Source organism: Mytilus trossulus, chromosome 13 (genome assembly GCF_036588685.1).
Source record: "Mytilus trossulus isolate FHL-02 chromosome 13, PNRI_Mtr1.1.1.hap1, whole genome shotgun sequence".
NCBI classification, from domain to species: Eukaryota; Metazoa; Mollusca; class Bivalvia; order Mytilida; family Mytilidae; genus Mytilus; species Mytilus trossulus.
This window is the reverse complement of record NC_086385.1, coordinates 50,312,482-50,327,620: the sequence shown is the minus strand read 5'-3', so window position 1 is coordinate 50,327,620 and position 15,139 is coordinate 50,312,482. Positions and strand designations below refer to the sequence as shown.

The 15,139-nt window shown below is 30.1% G+C and overlaps 1 protein-coding gene across 4 annotated transcripts in view; it reads right to left on the bottom strand.

The window, feature by feature from the left end:
- Nucleotides 1-554: 554 nt before the first annotated feature.
- Nucleotides 555-15,139, bottom strand: part of LOC134693939 (innexin unc-9-like) — a 132,100-nt gene continuing 117,515 nt past the window's right edge. For all 4 annotated transcript variants that reach the window (XM_063554900.1, XM_063554899.1, XM_063554901.1 and 1 more), the window contains exon 2: nucleotides 555-8,154. In XM_063554900.1, the coding sequence (XP_063410970.1) occupies nucleotides 6,951-8,154 (1,204 nt within the window). In that variant the 3' untranslated portion in view covers nucleotides 555-6,950. The remainder of the gene's footprint in view (nucleotides 8,155-15,139) is intronic.

Sequence of the window (15,139 nt, the reverse complement as noted above, 5' to 3'; positions counted from 1 at the left end):
ACTGGAAATGCCATTTTTCAATCTTTCAAGAACCATAACTCCTGAACGGTAAAAGTCAAAATCGCCATTATTGTACTTGACCTTCAGTTAGTTGTCAGTAACAATATATTAAAATTTTAAAAGCTTTGGTTGAACGGTTCATGAGTTAATGCACGGACAACATTTGATTGTCGCCCGCCGAGCATCCCCAAATCAATAACCGACATTTGTGTCACAAACATCCGGTTAAAAACTAAAAACTTAGCAACATGAACCCCATCAAAACTTGGGTGATGTCTGGTGACCAAGAAATGTAAGCTTACTCCACATGTGGCACCCGTCGTGTTGCTCATTTGAATATCTTTGAGGAAGACGATTTGACCATGTAGCATCGAGGTAAAAACAGAATGGTCAAAGAACATGCATAATAAATTATACAGAAAGTACGAATTTAATAACAAGAACCTCATTAAAGTCAGATAATGAACTCGAGTACATCCGTCCCTATTACTAACTAATGTGGGTCTATTCATGTTAAAAATTGATGATTAGTGGGTTAAACATAATAAAACAAGTTGTATGTGCATAGTTTATTCAACAATTTTTACTCAATTACAATGCTACAGGTTATGAAAATTATGAAAATTTACTTTTTATATTTTGTGAAAAAGCTGAAAATTATCCACTAAACATAGTTAAACATTATATACACATTAAGTACAAGTAGTCAGTGTTAACCAATAATACTTAGTCTTTTGTTTTTGGGGGACAGGTGGGTTGGTCATAAGAATATTGATATTAACACAAATCATATTTTCCCATTAAATTAGTATCCAAATATTTCTGAGAAAAGAAAAGTAAATATCAGGTTTCTTTTATAGTCATTTAAATTTTCAAATGACATTCCCTTGATCATAATTTGAAATGTTCAATTTTGTCACAATGCTGTTTGATTTATTATATACACTTATTTCAATTACACGAATTTCCCCATATCCCAAAATTGAGTACAGGTAATTATAACAAAGCCAGATGGGGAAGAAGCGTGATGATAAAACAGTAATGCTATCACAGTTTGAAAATGTCATATGAACACACATAAAAATGTCAGCCTTGATTTGTGGAATGTCTGTACATTAATGGGACTTAAATGTGATATGGAATGCATTTATAAAGGGACATAACCCTTGAAATTACAATATAATCAATGTTTAATGTAAAAAAAAATATCCCTTAAGACAAAAGAAATTTTCAAAACAAGATTTCATATTATCCTGTTGTACGAGCGTTATATAATGAAAACATGTCATATCTGCGCTTATCTAATCATGTACATGAAAATAAGATTATGCAGCTTGATTGGTAATTGTCATTGACTAAGGTAAAAAGAATATTATAAATTCAGGCCATTTAACATCATGCTGCAAATGTTCTGACTCACTCTACTTAAACATACCTTCTTGACTTATAATGATAGCGGATCGGATCAGTTAATAAATGCTGTTCATTTAATTCAAAAGTAATTAGTAAATCTCAAAATAAATGCTTTAAATAATAACGCTTGGATGAGGTTACTTTTAATGTGACATCCAGTACTTATTAACCAGAAGTATATTAGAAATTATATTAAAATTTCATACTTCCAGAAAGATACGTTGACCTGATTGTGATGTTGTCACTGGATGATTTGTTATTATAAAGATAATAGCTAACAAGACAAGACATATTTATTATCTTAAATGCAAAAACAAATTTGTAATAAAACGAACAGCTGCAAACAAGCAATGAGTACGTTTTAGTACTCAAAAGGTCCAAATATAGATTCCTACACTGCAACAAGTGTATTAGGATATTTATTCACTTGAGACAGTTAAATTTTATTATTTAAAGCGCGAGACTTGCCGAGCACTTTAAATAACTAAAATTTAACTGTCGAGAGTGGAGAAATATCGTATTACACGAGTTATAGTGTCGGAATCTGTTTCTCTAATGATTTTTATCCTTTTTTTTCAAAGATTTTCAGAAACTTGTGTTCTATATATGCGACGTCATCAGACATTGCCGCCTTTTTTCATGGCGTCACAATAGGAAAATTCAGAAGAAAACAAAACATTTAGACGTCATAATCAAATTTCGACTAATCATTTGACGAGAACAAATTTTTCACTAGTTAGGAGAAATATTTTTCTCACACTGGTTAGGAAATGTGAAAATAGCACAAGCATTAGAGAAGTAGATTTTAATAACGATCGCGGAACCTTTGTTTTATAAAAGTGAAATTGTTAATATAAGAAATCGAGAGGACAAAAGTAGTATATAAATGACATTTTCGAACCCCCTCTCCCAAAACATTGACAGAAAAAATATTAAAAAGGAATCTTTATATATAAAGAGAATATCCAAACTATAAAAATTATTATTGACAAATCACATGAATTTATGTAATGTATAGGTTATTATCTCCATACTTATTTGGTATCATCCCCTCCCCTAAACAGTAATAACCGTTACGATAATTTCTGATAATTTCTTTTTCATCAATGTTAGTTTATAAATCATGGTTTAAATCTGTTTTTCATACTTAACGATTTCTTTTTCGTCATGTTAATATTTTTATTATTTACAATCAAAATCTTGAACTAGATCTTCTTTGAAGACTTTACTCCTAATGTCTTAAATCTTATGGCATTAACAAACATAATAATGAGGGTTTTGATTTAAGTCAAAATTATTTCACATTTTAATAGATTTATTTTAAAGGAGATAATAAAATTAAAAGCATAAATGTTACAATGATAACTTGATTTGGTTCATTACGTTTGTTTTTGATGATTTGAGAGCAATAATTGTTGAATAATTTAATGGCGTAAAACTTTAAATGTAATTTAAACACTATGCAATGGTTTTGTATTATATCACGGTTGAATCTTGTTATAAATACAGTAAATGAAATCGTATCGGTGACGATATCTTAGTTTTTGAATCCCATGCAACAAAAGAAAATGTAAATCGCTCCGAGCTTTTTGGATTTTGTCAGGATCAAAATGGTGATGTTTTTGCTTGCATGCTAAATTCTTAAATCCAATTAATAGAGGGACGTATACGTATCCACATTAAACGATTTTCAACGTGAAAAAACAACATATGAGAAGCAAATTGGTATATTGCTTGCCGAGGCCGTAAGCAGAGAGTCAATTAACTATCAACGACTTTTAACGTTTTGGTCCTTTCAGATATCACGTGGTCCGCTATTGTATGGTGTCCCCAAAATATTATATCATAGTCAGTAAATCAGCATTTATAATAAAATGTCCATTTGCTATCTACTGTGGTGATACCCATTTTCGTAGGTTTCATGTGTGAATTTAAATGTGCAACGAATTATAAAATTTCTCTTCTATGTTTTGTATGCAAATATTTGAAAAACAACAAAATCAAGTATCCACGAAAATTAAAGTTTTCCTCAATCCACGAAAATTTGTACACACCAAAAAACCGAGAGATGAATGTAAGATTAATGTTAATGCTAATAGAAAAAGTTTTAATGATAAACTAGTACATTTGCATAATACATAAATAAGTAATAAATAAACTGTTTTCACTGGTTTTATACTATGACCTGGCGATAACCAATAAAGAACAAAAAACAAGGAATGATCACAGTTTAGTGCTTACTACAATGAGATATCTGATTTGTATAAAAATCATGATTTGTACAATATTTACATAACATTAATGCTAAATACAATTTTAAAATATATTCACAAGTATAGACTAGACATACATCCTATGGTAAAATTGAAAACAGTATGTTATTTTTAAAAGCAATTCATTGTTGAACACATTTCAGATACTTTTTAATTCCTATGTAAATGTTAGTACCAATAAATAAATATCAACAACCCATCTTGGTCGTTTTTGAATCCCAATTGATAAAGGCGATCTTAAACAATTACTACGTTGAATAACGTTTTTAATAATATTACCCAGAATGCATCAGACTCTGATGTTGAAAATACTTGTCGCTAGATCATTTTCATAGAACGCCATTAATGTCATGCTTAACAATGGTAAATACTATTGCTGAGTTAGTAACTAGTTAACACAGTCATACTTAAGCATATATAAAAAAAATATGTTCCTTAATTCTTAAAAAGGTTCGACTAAAGTTAACTCAAAGTACAGTTTATTTTAAATATGTTAGAATAAGTATAATTTCAAATCACGTGTACAAGCAAGATTAAGTGAAACAATAAATAAATAACAAAGTATACAGTTTGTTAGTTCAAATTAAGCTATGTCTTAATAGACACTAATTCAATCAAAAAATGTAAATTTGAAAGCAAAACCCGGCTATGTTATATTCATTATTTATTTTTTTCAAAACCATACCTTTGCCTCTAAGTAAAAGATAATTAATCTTCATTAGAGGTATGAAGCGTCCTTGAATTCTTTTTTGAAATCATAGTACTCTATCAGCCCTTTTTTTCATATCATAAATTTGGATCAAAGAAATACAATTTTGCTTGGAAGGTCAGAAATAATGTAGTTGATAGAAAATAGCAATGAATAAATATATAGGCTACAGTAGTATGCCGTTGTTCAATAGTCATAATTCCATTACATATTATTTTACACAGGTCATCTGCAATTTGAAGGGTTGAATTTCGTAAAAAAAATTCTTAAAGGTAAATATTGTTATACTATTTAGTCTATACCGATTCTTTTAAAATGAAATGGTTTGATGGATATTTACAAATATGACTCAATGCTATAGTATGCCGTATCGTGGCGTTTGCCTCATCATGAATTGTGCGTGGCGACTGGTGATAACTAATTTGACATTCATAACGTTATTTGGCAAACATTTTACGTTTTTGGCAGATTATTAGACATTCCAAATGTAAATATAATGACTTATGAAAGTTATCTTTTCAATTTGAACAAGAACGATTCATTATGAGGTTAGCTAGATGAAATACAACTGTTTGCTGCAATATGTCGTTATTTTAGAAAAATCATAAAGTTAATCAATGCAAATAGTAAAAGAGTACTAGTTCTGAAGCACAAATAGCAGTTGGGAAAGTTAATAAATACTACTGTGTTGAAAAAAATATGTAAATTGATTTTTATTTCGAATTTTTTGAGGTTATAAAAAAAGATGATCTTTCTGGTTTTATACTATAACTATAATATTCTATGTTAAAAAGCGTCAGAATGATGCTTATGATTTTAAAGGTTAGTACAACTACAATATTTGCTATTTCCGCCTATCATGTTCACAAATGAATGATAAAAAAGATGAGTATAAATTGAATTTGAACAAGATATCGTAGTCATAAATGGTATATATTAAGACTGTATACGTACAATCTTAAATTGTGTCATCTACAAATAGGTACTTATTCAGAAGAAATTATAAAATTCCATTTTACATTGAATTTAATGCCAAAAAAACTACATTCTCTAATCTGGTTTTGTTCGAAGCACATTGTAAAGGTAAGATGTGATTTTGTTTATATCTGGGTTTTGATTTGAATATGTTTTTGTGATTACTATGTCAAAATAACGAGTTATCTAAAAAAACAAATAATTGCATTGCATTTAGTAACGAAAAATCCCCTTTTTTGTTATGTTTCAGGCACATGATAAAAGTTTACATGCCTAATTATATCTTGGTTTTGCATGTTGAAATGCATTTTATTGTGACGAGAATTTTATTATTTTGAATTTATCATATGAATTGCTCCATTGCCATAATCATTATTTCATACATTAATATGTACAATTTCTATCAAAATTTGACTTTGCTACATAGTTGTCAGAAAACAAGGCACATTGAATGGAAAAAAATACAATGATATGCCATATTTGATTATGAGGTTTACATTCACATAATGTTTACATTTTTTTAAGCGATCGTTTAAGAGTTCCTTTTATTTATTAATGATTGAATGATTAGTTAGACACATAGTTACTCACAGTAGAAACATATTCTCTTGTTCGTTATCAACCTCTTGTTTTGTTTCCCTTATTATAAAGCAGCGCTTTTAAGTAAATTGTGTTAAACATTATTCATTTGGTGCTCAAAATGATAATGAATTGAAATTTTTGAAATGGTAATTATTTTTTTTAATTTACGTTTGTTAGAGAAAATATAAAAAATGTAGTTTCAACGGTACAAAGTCAACCACAATCTATCATTTCCATCCAATTTTACATTCTTCACATACATAATACAAACATATATAATTCTAAAAACTACCTATAATCTATCCGATGGTTACTATTTACATTTTACAATTGAAATATACATTTACTTAACATAATAAAATATGAAAACACAACTGCAAAATAAGTACTTGCATATATGCAATATCCATCATCAATTCCATGATAACCTAACACCAACAGCTGTCACGTGACTTGTCTCTTGAAATACAGTAGCACCGTAGGTTGGAAATAACGAAACAATTTCCAGAAATGTGTATACATCACCTTCCACATTCTTTAAGGATCTGGATAGAGGGGATGGAAGGTCTTTATTAATCTTATCTTTAATTTTTAAGTCATTATTCTATTTGCTTGGTCTATTTTATCAATTATTTTCTGTTCTTTATATTCAAGTATTTTTTTTAATCTGTATTCTCTAATCCCCTTCCAGACCCTCTTATATTACTGTCATTCTTCGCTAAATTGGACGGTGATTCTTATTAATATGAAACATGCATTTTTGGTAATTAATTAGAGAAATGCAATGTTAAAACACTGTTCTTCAGAGACGTTGGGTCTGCGTCTGCGCTAATTGTTTAAACCTCTGTTTCGAAAGATGATTGGCTGATATCACCATTCGGAAGGTTGAGATCATCTGATAGTAAAATATCGGAAACTCTCTGACCTTGTGTACCTTCTCCATCATCAAATGCATAATACTGGATTTTAACAAGTTTCAGTAGTTTTTGTGCGGTTAGTCAGACATTACTATTGTCATCGCTGACCTGATTAGCATGTTTAAATAATGGTTTGTTTCTATAATGGTTCCATAGATGCAACACTATCTCTGACACTAAAACATCATTAGCGTTTTTACCTACAAGTCTCAAAACAAAAATACCATCTTGTCGCAAATACTGCTCAGCGAATTTGACGGCCATTTTCTTGTCTAATTCTGATTTGTAACATTCATTAATCCTGAGAAATTTTTTCAAATAACGAATTCGGTGTTGTCTAAAAATCATAGTATAACACCATACTAAGAAATTCGCCGAACTTAAAACAGACACAAAAACAAGCCAGAACCAGATAAATATGAAAATCTTCTCATTAAAAAGATTTATAGGTAGTACACATTGTACTGTGTACTGTTGGAGTGTAGCAAGTTTACGAATTTTAAAATCACATAGTGTCACCCTTGGGAACCTTGCTGATTCGTCCCACTCCTCGCCACTGGCCAGATGGCTTAATACTTCAAGTCCATATGCGTTGTAATTTGTCCCTAGAAATTCATTCAAAATGAATAACTGTCCAATAGCATTCGACATGTATAGTAACTTTATAAACATATATATGGTGACCAGATAATTTCCATAACGTTTTCCACATACTATACAACAGTATTTTGAAATAGTTTGACGCAAGCGTATAAAACATCCGGATCTATATTCACGAGCATTTTCCAACCATCTGTCCATGTAACGTACTATGTGTTTTATAGTTCGTTCTCTATCATCTGGAGAAATATACTGTGTTTCCGCTGCAAGTGTGACTATTTTATCCAAATTGACTCCGGCTGATGCTGTTAAAATTCTCCACATAATACAGGGGACCTTAAATAACAAGGCTTGAAACAACAAGATCATCGGAACCCACTGGTAGTATGTAATCTCGCTTTCATATCTCGCGTGATTGTACTTCGGAATATCCTTGTCAATATGGACGTAGTATGTATTGGATATCCAACATACATTGTTAGTGTAGTCAACCATAGACTCCTTGAATTCAGCCGGACACCAGCAGTGGATTGGCTCGCCAACATACTGCTTCGTACTAACAACAATGGTAAAAATGATGAAAATTATAGTCGTGTATAAATGATTTAACCTATCGATCCAGTCGTCATCGTAACGACCTTTTAACCTTGCATATGTGGCGAAGCTCCCGAGGACACTGTCAAGCCTGGAAAGATCAAAGAAAATGAAAAGTTAATAAAACAGACTCACATTTTCTGATATAGTTTATACAGTTTAGTACTCATACTGGTATAAAATTTCTTGAAGAAATTCCGTTTGAGTAATATGAAAATGCATATGCGTTACTGGGATAGCTTTCTTAAAGATAAACAGTGTTTTATAGGGTTTTGGCTAACATGTAACATACTACCCCTAAGTACAAGTGCATCTATACGTTAAGCTTCGTATTGCAGAGTAACACAAGGACAATATATCCTTTAGATGAAGTTTGATCGTTAATTTTTTATCAAACATCAAAACACAACGAGTATATCTAGATAAAAAACTTATTTTATTATGAAACTACTTCTTAACCTTTTAAATATACCGATAGTTTTGGTCTGAAAGACATAATACTCAGAGCTTACAAAATTTTTTCCTTTGGTATATAATTACACATTCGATCACAAACTACCAGTCTAGTTCACGAAGATTTCAGAAGAAAGTTTATATTATTGTACAGAATGTAAATCTTCAGTTCCTACTTCATTTGACCTTTTTAACATTTTTGATTCGAGCGTAACTGATGAGTCTTTAAAAGAAGAAACGCGCATTAGGCGTACAACATTTTTATCACGGTGTAAATGATGATTTTATCTACTCATACAACAAACCTTAAGTACAATGTACTATAAATGAAACAAAGAGCTTATGAATCATTCAACAATGAACAAAAAATGTTCGATTCACAATTTGAATGTTCAGAACCACAACTTTTAGTAGTTTGTTTTTATTGTCGGTAGACAAGTAATATTGTTATTACGTTTCAATGCTAATGAACAAAAAAGTACAGAATATGAAACGAGATCAATTTCCGTGCACTGAAACAACATCCTCTGTAAATGTCATGCGCAGCAATGGACATGCAAATTTAGTAAAATGAAAGACATCAGGTAATGAACCAGAGGAAGCATTATTCTTGTTGATGAACATTTAATATGGCGTTAACATGCATCGCATGTCCAGGGTGATTAAAATGTTTAATACTGCTATATTATAAGACATATCAATAAACACTTCTATGATCTAGACCAGTTATGATGGCGGGAAACAGTTGCGTCATCTCAAGTTGATGTTTAGGTTACTGTAAAACATGTTAATTAATTAATTATTTATTGTTGAACAACTAATGAACTTTTAATACAATGCGATTTTTTTTTAAATATCTGGTTAACCAGTATGGAGTGTGCAAACTAGTTATATCGGTGTTTGAGGTGCACAGCAGGAGATCATATTCAAAATTTCAGTTTTGCATGATAGAAATCAATTTTCTATTAACAATTAATGTTATCATATTTTGACAGGTAAAAGTTATTGTATGATTAAATAACATGGTATGACTAACTTACTGAGTTGGGAAAAAATAATTTATCGATTATTCAAAGCTAGATATCAAATAGGGTTTCTGGCAATGTTACAGCTACCCACACTATATTGTGCTAATAATGGTGAATCATTGTTTTGATTTCAAGTTGACCATAGAAAATATAAAATCCTATACCTTGAACGTATCGTTTTAACTTTGTTCGTCAAATAGCCAGTTATTTCACATGTAAGTGTATGAAGAACATTTATAGCATGCATAACAAGTATAAATCATATAATATTTATATCTTTGTCATGCATTTATTCAATAAAAAATAAATATTAGAAATGGTTATTTTGTATTACAATTACTGTTTAAAAATAAAAAAATGTTTATGGAAGCTTTTTTCTTTCTATACCTTTTGTCGTGTTACTGTAACAAAATATAACAAATCAGATTTTGTTTGTGAATAAGTAAGGTCTTCATTTCATTGATTATTTGAAACTGTTACCCTTGTTGCATTTAAAGCCTCAATTCTCCTTATTTTGCCCCATTTGATATTAAACACGTTTGAATAGCAATTTTTGCCACAATGAAAAGAAATCCATTGAGATCAATAAAAGAGAATATTAGATAAAGAGTTGGCAAACATTATTGTCAATTTCTATTATTAATACCTAAATTCCAAATACTATTTGTGTTTGCTAAATATTGGTCTATTGTTTTGACGAGTGATTTATTACGAGTTGTATACTATAGATACACAATCTAAAATTCTATAGTAAAAATACTCCATGAATGTCAAAATTAAAATTTGCAATAAGAATGTTTTGATTTGATACGGGGATCTTTAATTATAATGGAAATGATAACTTCGGTAAACATCGTCAAGAATCGCTTAACATCGGAAAACAATACTTGTACAAAATCCTATTATAGTTTTATTCAGCTTCAATTATTTTTGTAATTTCTAAAGTTTTGCAAAATCATGTTTTTGTAACTTGCAATTAACCCACATGTTTTTATTTATTCAAGTTATCTAATGTTATTTAGAAATCGTCAATCATAGCATCTGCAGATTCAACAAATATAAGAGATATTGAACTGAAAAAAGTTAATAAAAAATTAGATTATTTTAATAATTTATTGGCATGAATGTAACATGATGTATATATTGTCTTTTTCTCTATCTAATACTTTTTTGTAATATGTTAGTTGAACAATTATGTGTTTATCAAATGTATGTAGAACATTTATTCTGTCAATCAGTGACATTTTTTTAATAAAAACGGACAACGGTATTATAAAAAAATAATTTGTATTTGACATCTTTTAATACACACCACTTTAAGGTGATTCTGTTGAAAATTATATCATCCTTTTACATCAAATGAAACAATACATGTTAATTACATTCAAATTATATCTGATCTAATGACAAAACTACCAATCAAAGACACCAGAGCAATGATATATACAACTACAGGTCACTGTACGGCCTTCAACCATTGTGAAATCTTTATCCAAATAATAAGGTATATAAAATAAAAATGCTTCTTAATAGATGGTTTCGATAAATACTCCAAAGAATCTTCTTTAACATATGTAAGTAGCAGAAGTATGAACATTTAAAAGAAAGAAAACTTTTCACAGTTAGTATTTGGTTATACGTCAAATATGAGACAGCAAACCGAAGACAAACACAAGAATTAAATCAAGAGCAGACATGTGTATACATAATCATATGTAAATATATAAACCAAATGAATAAAATAAAATGTATTAAAAATAGAATATTACATATCTACCATCAACACCACTTAAAATACCATTAAAATGTAAGACGAAAAAGTATCCAAAAACCCAACCATTGACGAAGATTTCTTCAAGGAGAATCGTAAGGTACCGAAGGGATATTTAAAGTCAAAAATAGATTGATAACATTATGGCTGCAAAAGAAGACCAAAAAGAAAAACAGCAGTTCGAAAAACACAACATAGGAAACTTAAAACAGAGCAAAACGACCTACATATAAACAAGAGGTGCTATCGGTTGCTGAGGGAGGACAAGCAGTTCTTGCCACCCGTCGTATTACTCATGATGGCATATATAAATGGCAACAGGCATTTCTAACATATTTGTAAAAAAAAACTCTTTCTCAGTAGAATACTTCTATCATAAGCAGAATATTGTAAAATTTAGTCCTGGTATCTATGATAAGTTTATTTTTGTACATGTCAGAATTAGTCCCCGAGGGTATCACCAGCCCAGTAGCCAGTACTTCGGTACTGGCATGAAAATACGGATTTTTTGGTGTTATTAAAATTTGCTGTTACAAAATATTAGAAATTATTATAAATTTAGGAATGTATCTCCCTCATGCAGAGCTCTGATTCCTTTCACGGATTTGGCTATACTTTTTGGAACTTTTGAATTATAGCTCTTCATCTTTTATATAAGCTTTGGATTTCAATTATTTTGGCCACGAGCATCACTGAAGAGACATGTATTGTCGAAATGCGCATTTGGTGCAAGAAAATTGGTACCGTTAATTTTATCAGAACAAATATTTTCATTTGTTCGGCTGATGTTTAAAAGATCAGCATGCATTCAGACAAAATTGAACCAAAAACTCAGTGAAGATTGCATAATAACCATAAATATCAGGGAACAACATTGAATTAAAAAAGTAAAATTACAAAATTATCGAACTCCAACTAAAATTCAAAACTGAAAGTCAGTAATCAAAAGGCCAAATGAAAAACCAAAACACATAAAAAATGGATTACAGCTGTCATAATCCTGACTTGGTAATGGCATTTTCTTATGCAGAAAATGGTGTCTTAACCTGGTTTTAAAGATTTATACTAAACTTCTGTTCCACCTTACGGACTACGGCTTGCAGGAAAGCACAATGTCCTTACTCTGACCTCTCTTGAGACTCTAGACAAGACACATCCGTGATAATAATTTACACCCTGTCTCCTCCGTTTGTTTTAAAGCATATAAAGCTGTCAATTAGCTTTCTTCACATCTTTACATTCCTGTGTCTGTAACAAATTGTTTCCGTCACAAAAACTTGGTTCATTAAACAAATGAGGGTGACTTTTTTTCTTGTCTGCCCTCATGTTTATTTTATTGTCTTCGAACAATGATACTAGCTAATAGATAATTTAATAAAAGTGACCAATCGAATCAATGACCCGAATGCAATGGCAAATATCATTCTGTAAATCCGAAAGATTTCAACACCTAACAGCAAATAACGTATTCATGTTCATATTATGACAAGGATCAGAAATTGAAATAAAACATCATTTTTTTCTGTCTAATGAATAAAGATCTGGATATTGTCCAAAGTTGAGAATCATTAAAAGCATAGACGTAGACATGTTTAAACAGACACAACTTGAGTCGGGAAACATTAGAGGCAACAGTAGTTGACCGAAGTTCACATTTCATACATTCATTCACATGTGGAGCAGGAGCACCCGAGACTACCCATTCGGTCGTATTCGTGTTGCTCAGTCTTTTTGTCGTGTTTCGTATTTTCCCTGTCATTGCCAGTTTGTTTTCGACTCATGAGTTCAAAAATCCCGTTATAATCTTCCGACAATAACATAATGATATAAATAAAAGAGGAAAACGCATGAATTCTGTCGATTTGGAACAATTGTGTTTAACACTTATTTGGTCTTTTTGACTTGTTTGAATTCGAGCGTCACTGATGAATCTTTTGAAGACGAAACACGAGTCTTGCGTAAATACGAAATTTAATCCTGGTATCTATGATGAGTTTATTTAACATGTTAACTGAATAGTTTTCAGCTTGTAACGTTTCATTTTTCACGATATAAAAAAAAGAAGTTAAAAATGTAATCGGTTATTAACCTTTTACAAATACTTATTTTTTATCATCAAATAAATATTTTTTAGAACTTAATACATTTATAAACAATACTTTTTACTTTTGACATTTATTTTGAATAAGAGAAAAAAGTTTTTAACTCCATTTACAGACATACACATTTTTTTATATTAAAAACAAAACAAAAAAGAAACACGAACCAATTAGAAATAAATGCTTCGAATCACACAGATGAATTTTTTTGTGTCAATGGTAACAAAAATAACAACCATGTTAAAAATTCAATCCGGAAAATAAGGATATTACTTGAAAACACGCTTCTTAATAACAATTAAGCTAGGCCCATCCTCCAGATTTTTTCATTATCCGTGTGTAGAATGTCTATCAACTGAAAACTATGTGTTGAAATCCGACTATCCAGAAATTATTTTAATAGCACATCTAAAAATAGTATACCTTATAAATTCTTAATTCACATAATTTTATTTTCATATATTTTAAAAGGATATAAAAATCAATTCAACGATCTTTGTTCATCGCATGAAAGATATACTTTCAACATGTAACTTCAACTGATGATCAGTATTACAATTCATGAATATTTAATTAAAAATGGGATGGTTAATGATGCAAGTTGTAAATGCATATGCACTTTACTCGCAAAAGTACTAAAGACGAGTTTTTTGTTTCATTTTTTTTTTTTAAAGGTCAGTATTCCATTTTTGAGAAATTTGAATTTTTTAATGAATTGAAAGATAACGTTAGAAATATAGGCAACAGTAGTATACCGTTGTTCAAAACTCATAAATCCATGGACAAAGAACGAAATCGGGGTAACAAACTAAAACCGAGGGAAACGCATTAATCATAAGAGGATAACAACGACACAACACTAAAATGCAACACACACAGAAACGGACCAAGCATCAGACAAAATCCCACGAGAATAACAAATACAAATATAAAAACACAGCACCATTAGAGATATATGACCGAAAAAGATCAAGGTAGAAAAATATGTAAGACAAAACTTATTATTATTTTTAAAAAACGACCGTAATAATTATATGTTTACTAACAAAAGCAACCTTTATTGATTAAATGAGACATATGACCAATTTCTCTCAAGACGTTGAGAAAATCAAGCCATAGTATAAACTCTATTGTCTTACTTGTCAGTGTCGTACCACTTGAAGTAAGAATGCAATACCTTTGAGTTATTTACATACATTTGTTGCGTCACTGTTATTGATTCCAGATAAATATACCGATATCAGCCATACTGTCTCTGTATTTTATACAATTGTTTTATTTTATTTTAATTCCAAGGCTTAAAGGCCACACAAATAATTTCAGTTTCTTGTATGATTTTTTCAGAACAATTAAACTCGTACTTTTCGAAAAACAAATCGTCAACGTTTTATACTAGATTCATAGTTTTATATCGAAGGGCGCCAAGGTTTTATTTTCTTTTAATTCAAAGCCTTAAAGGCCACACAAATAATTTCAGTTTCTTGTATGATTTTTTCAGAACAATTAACCTCGTACTTTTCGAAAAACAAATCGTCAACGTTTTATACTTGATTTATAGTTTGATATCGAGGAGGTGCCAAGGTTTTATTTTCTTTTAATTCAAAGCCTTAAAGGCCACACAAATAATTTCAGTTTCTTCTATGATTTTTCAGAACAATTAAACTCGTACTTTTCGAAAAACAAATCGTCAACGTTTTATACTTGATTTATAGTTTGATATCGAGG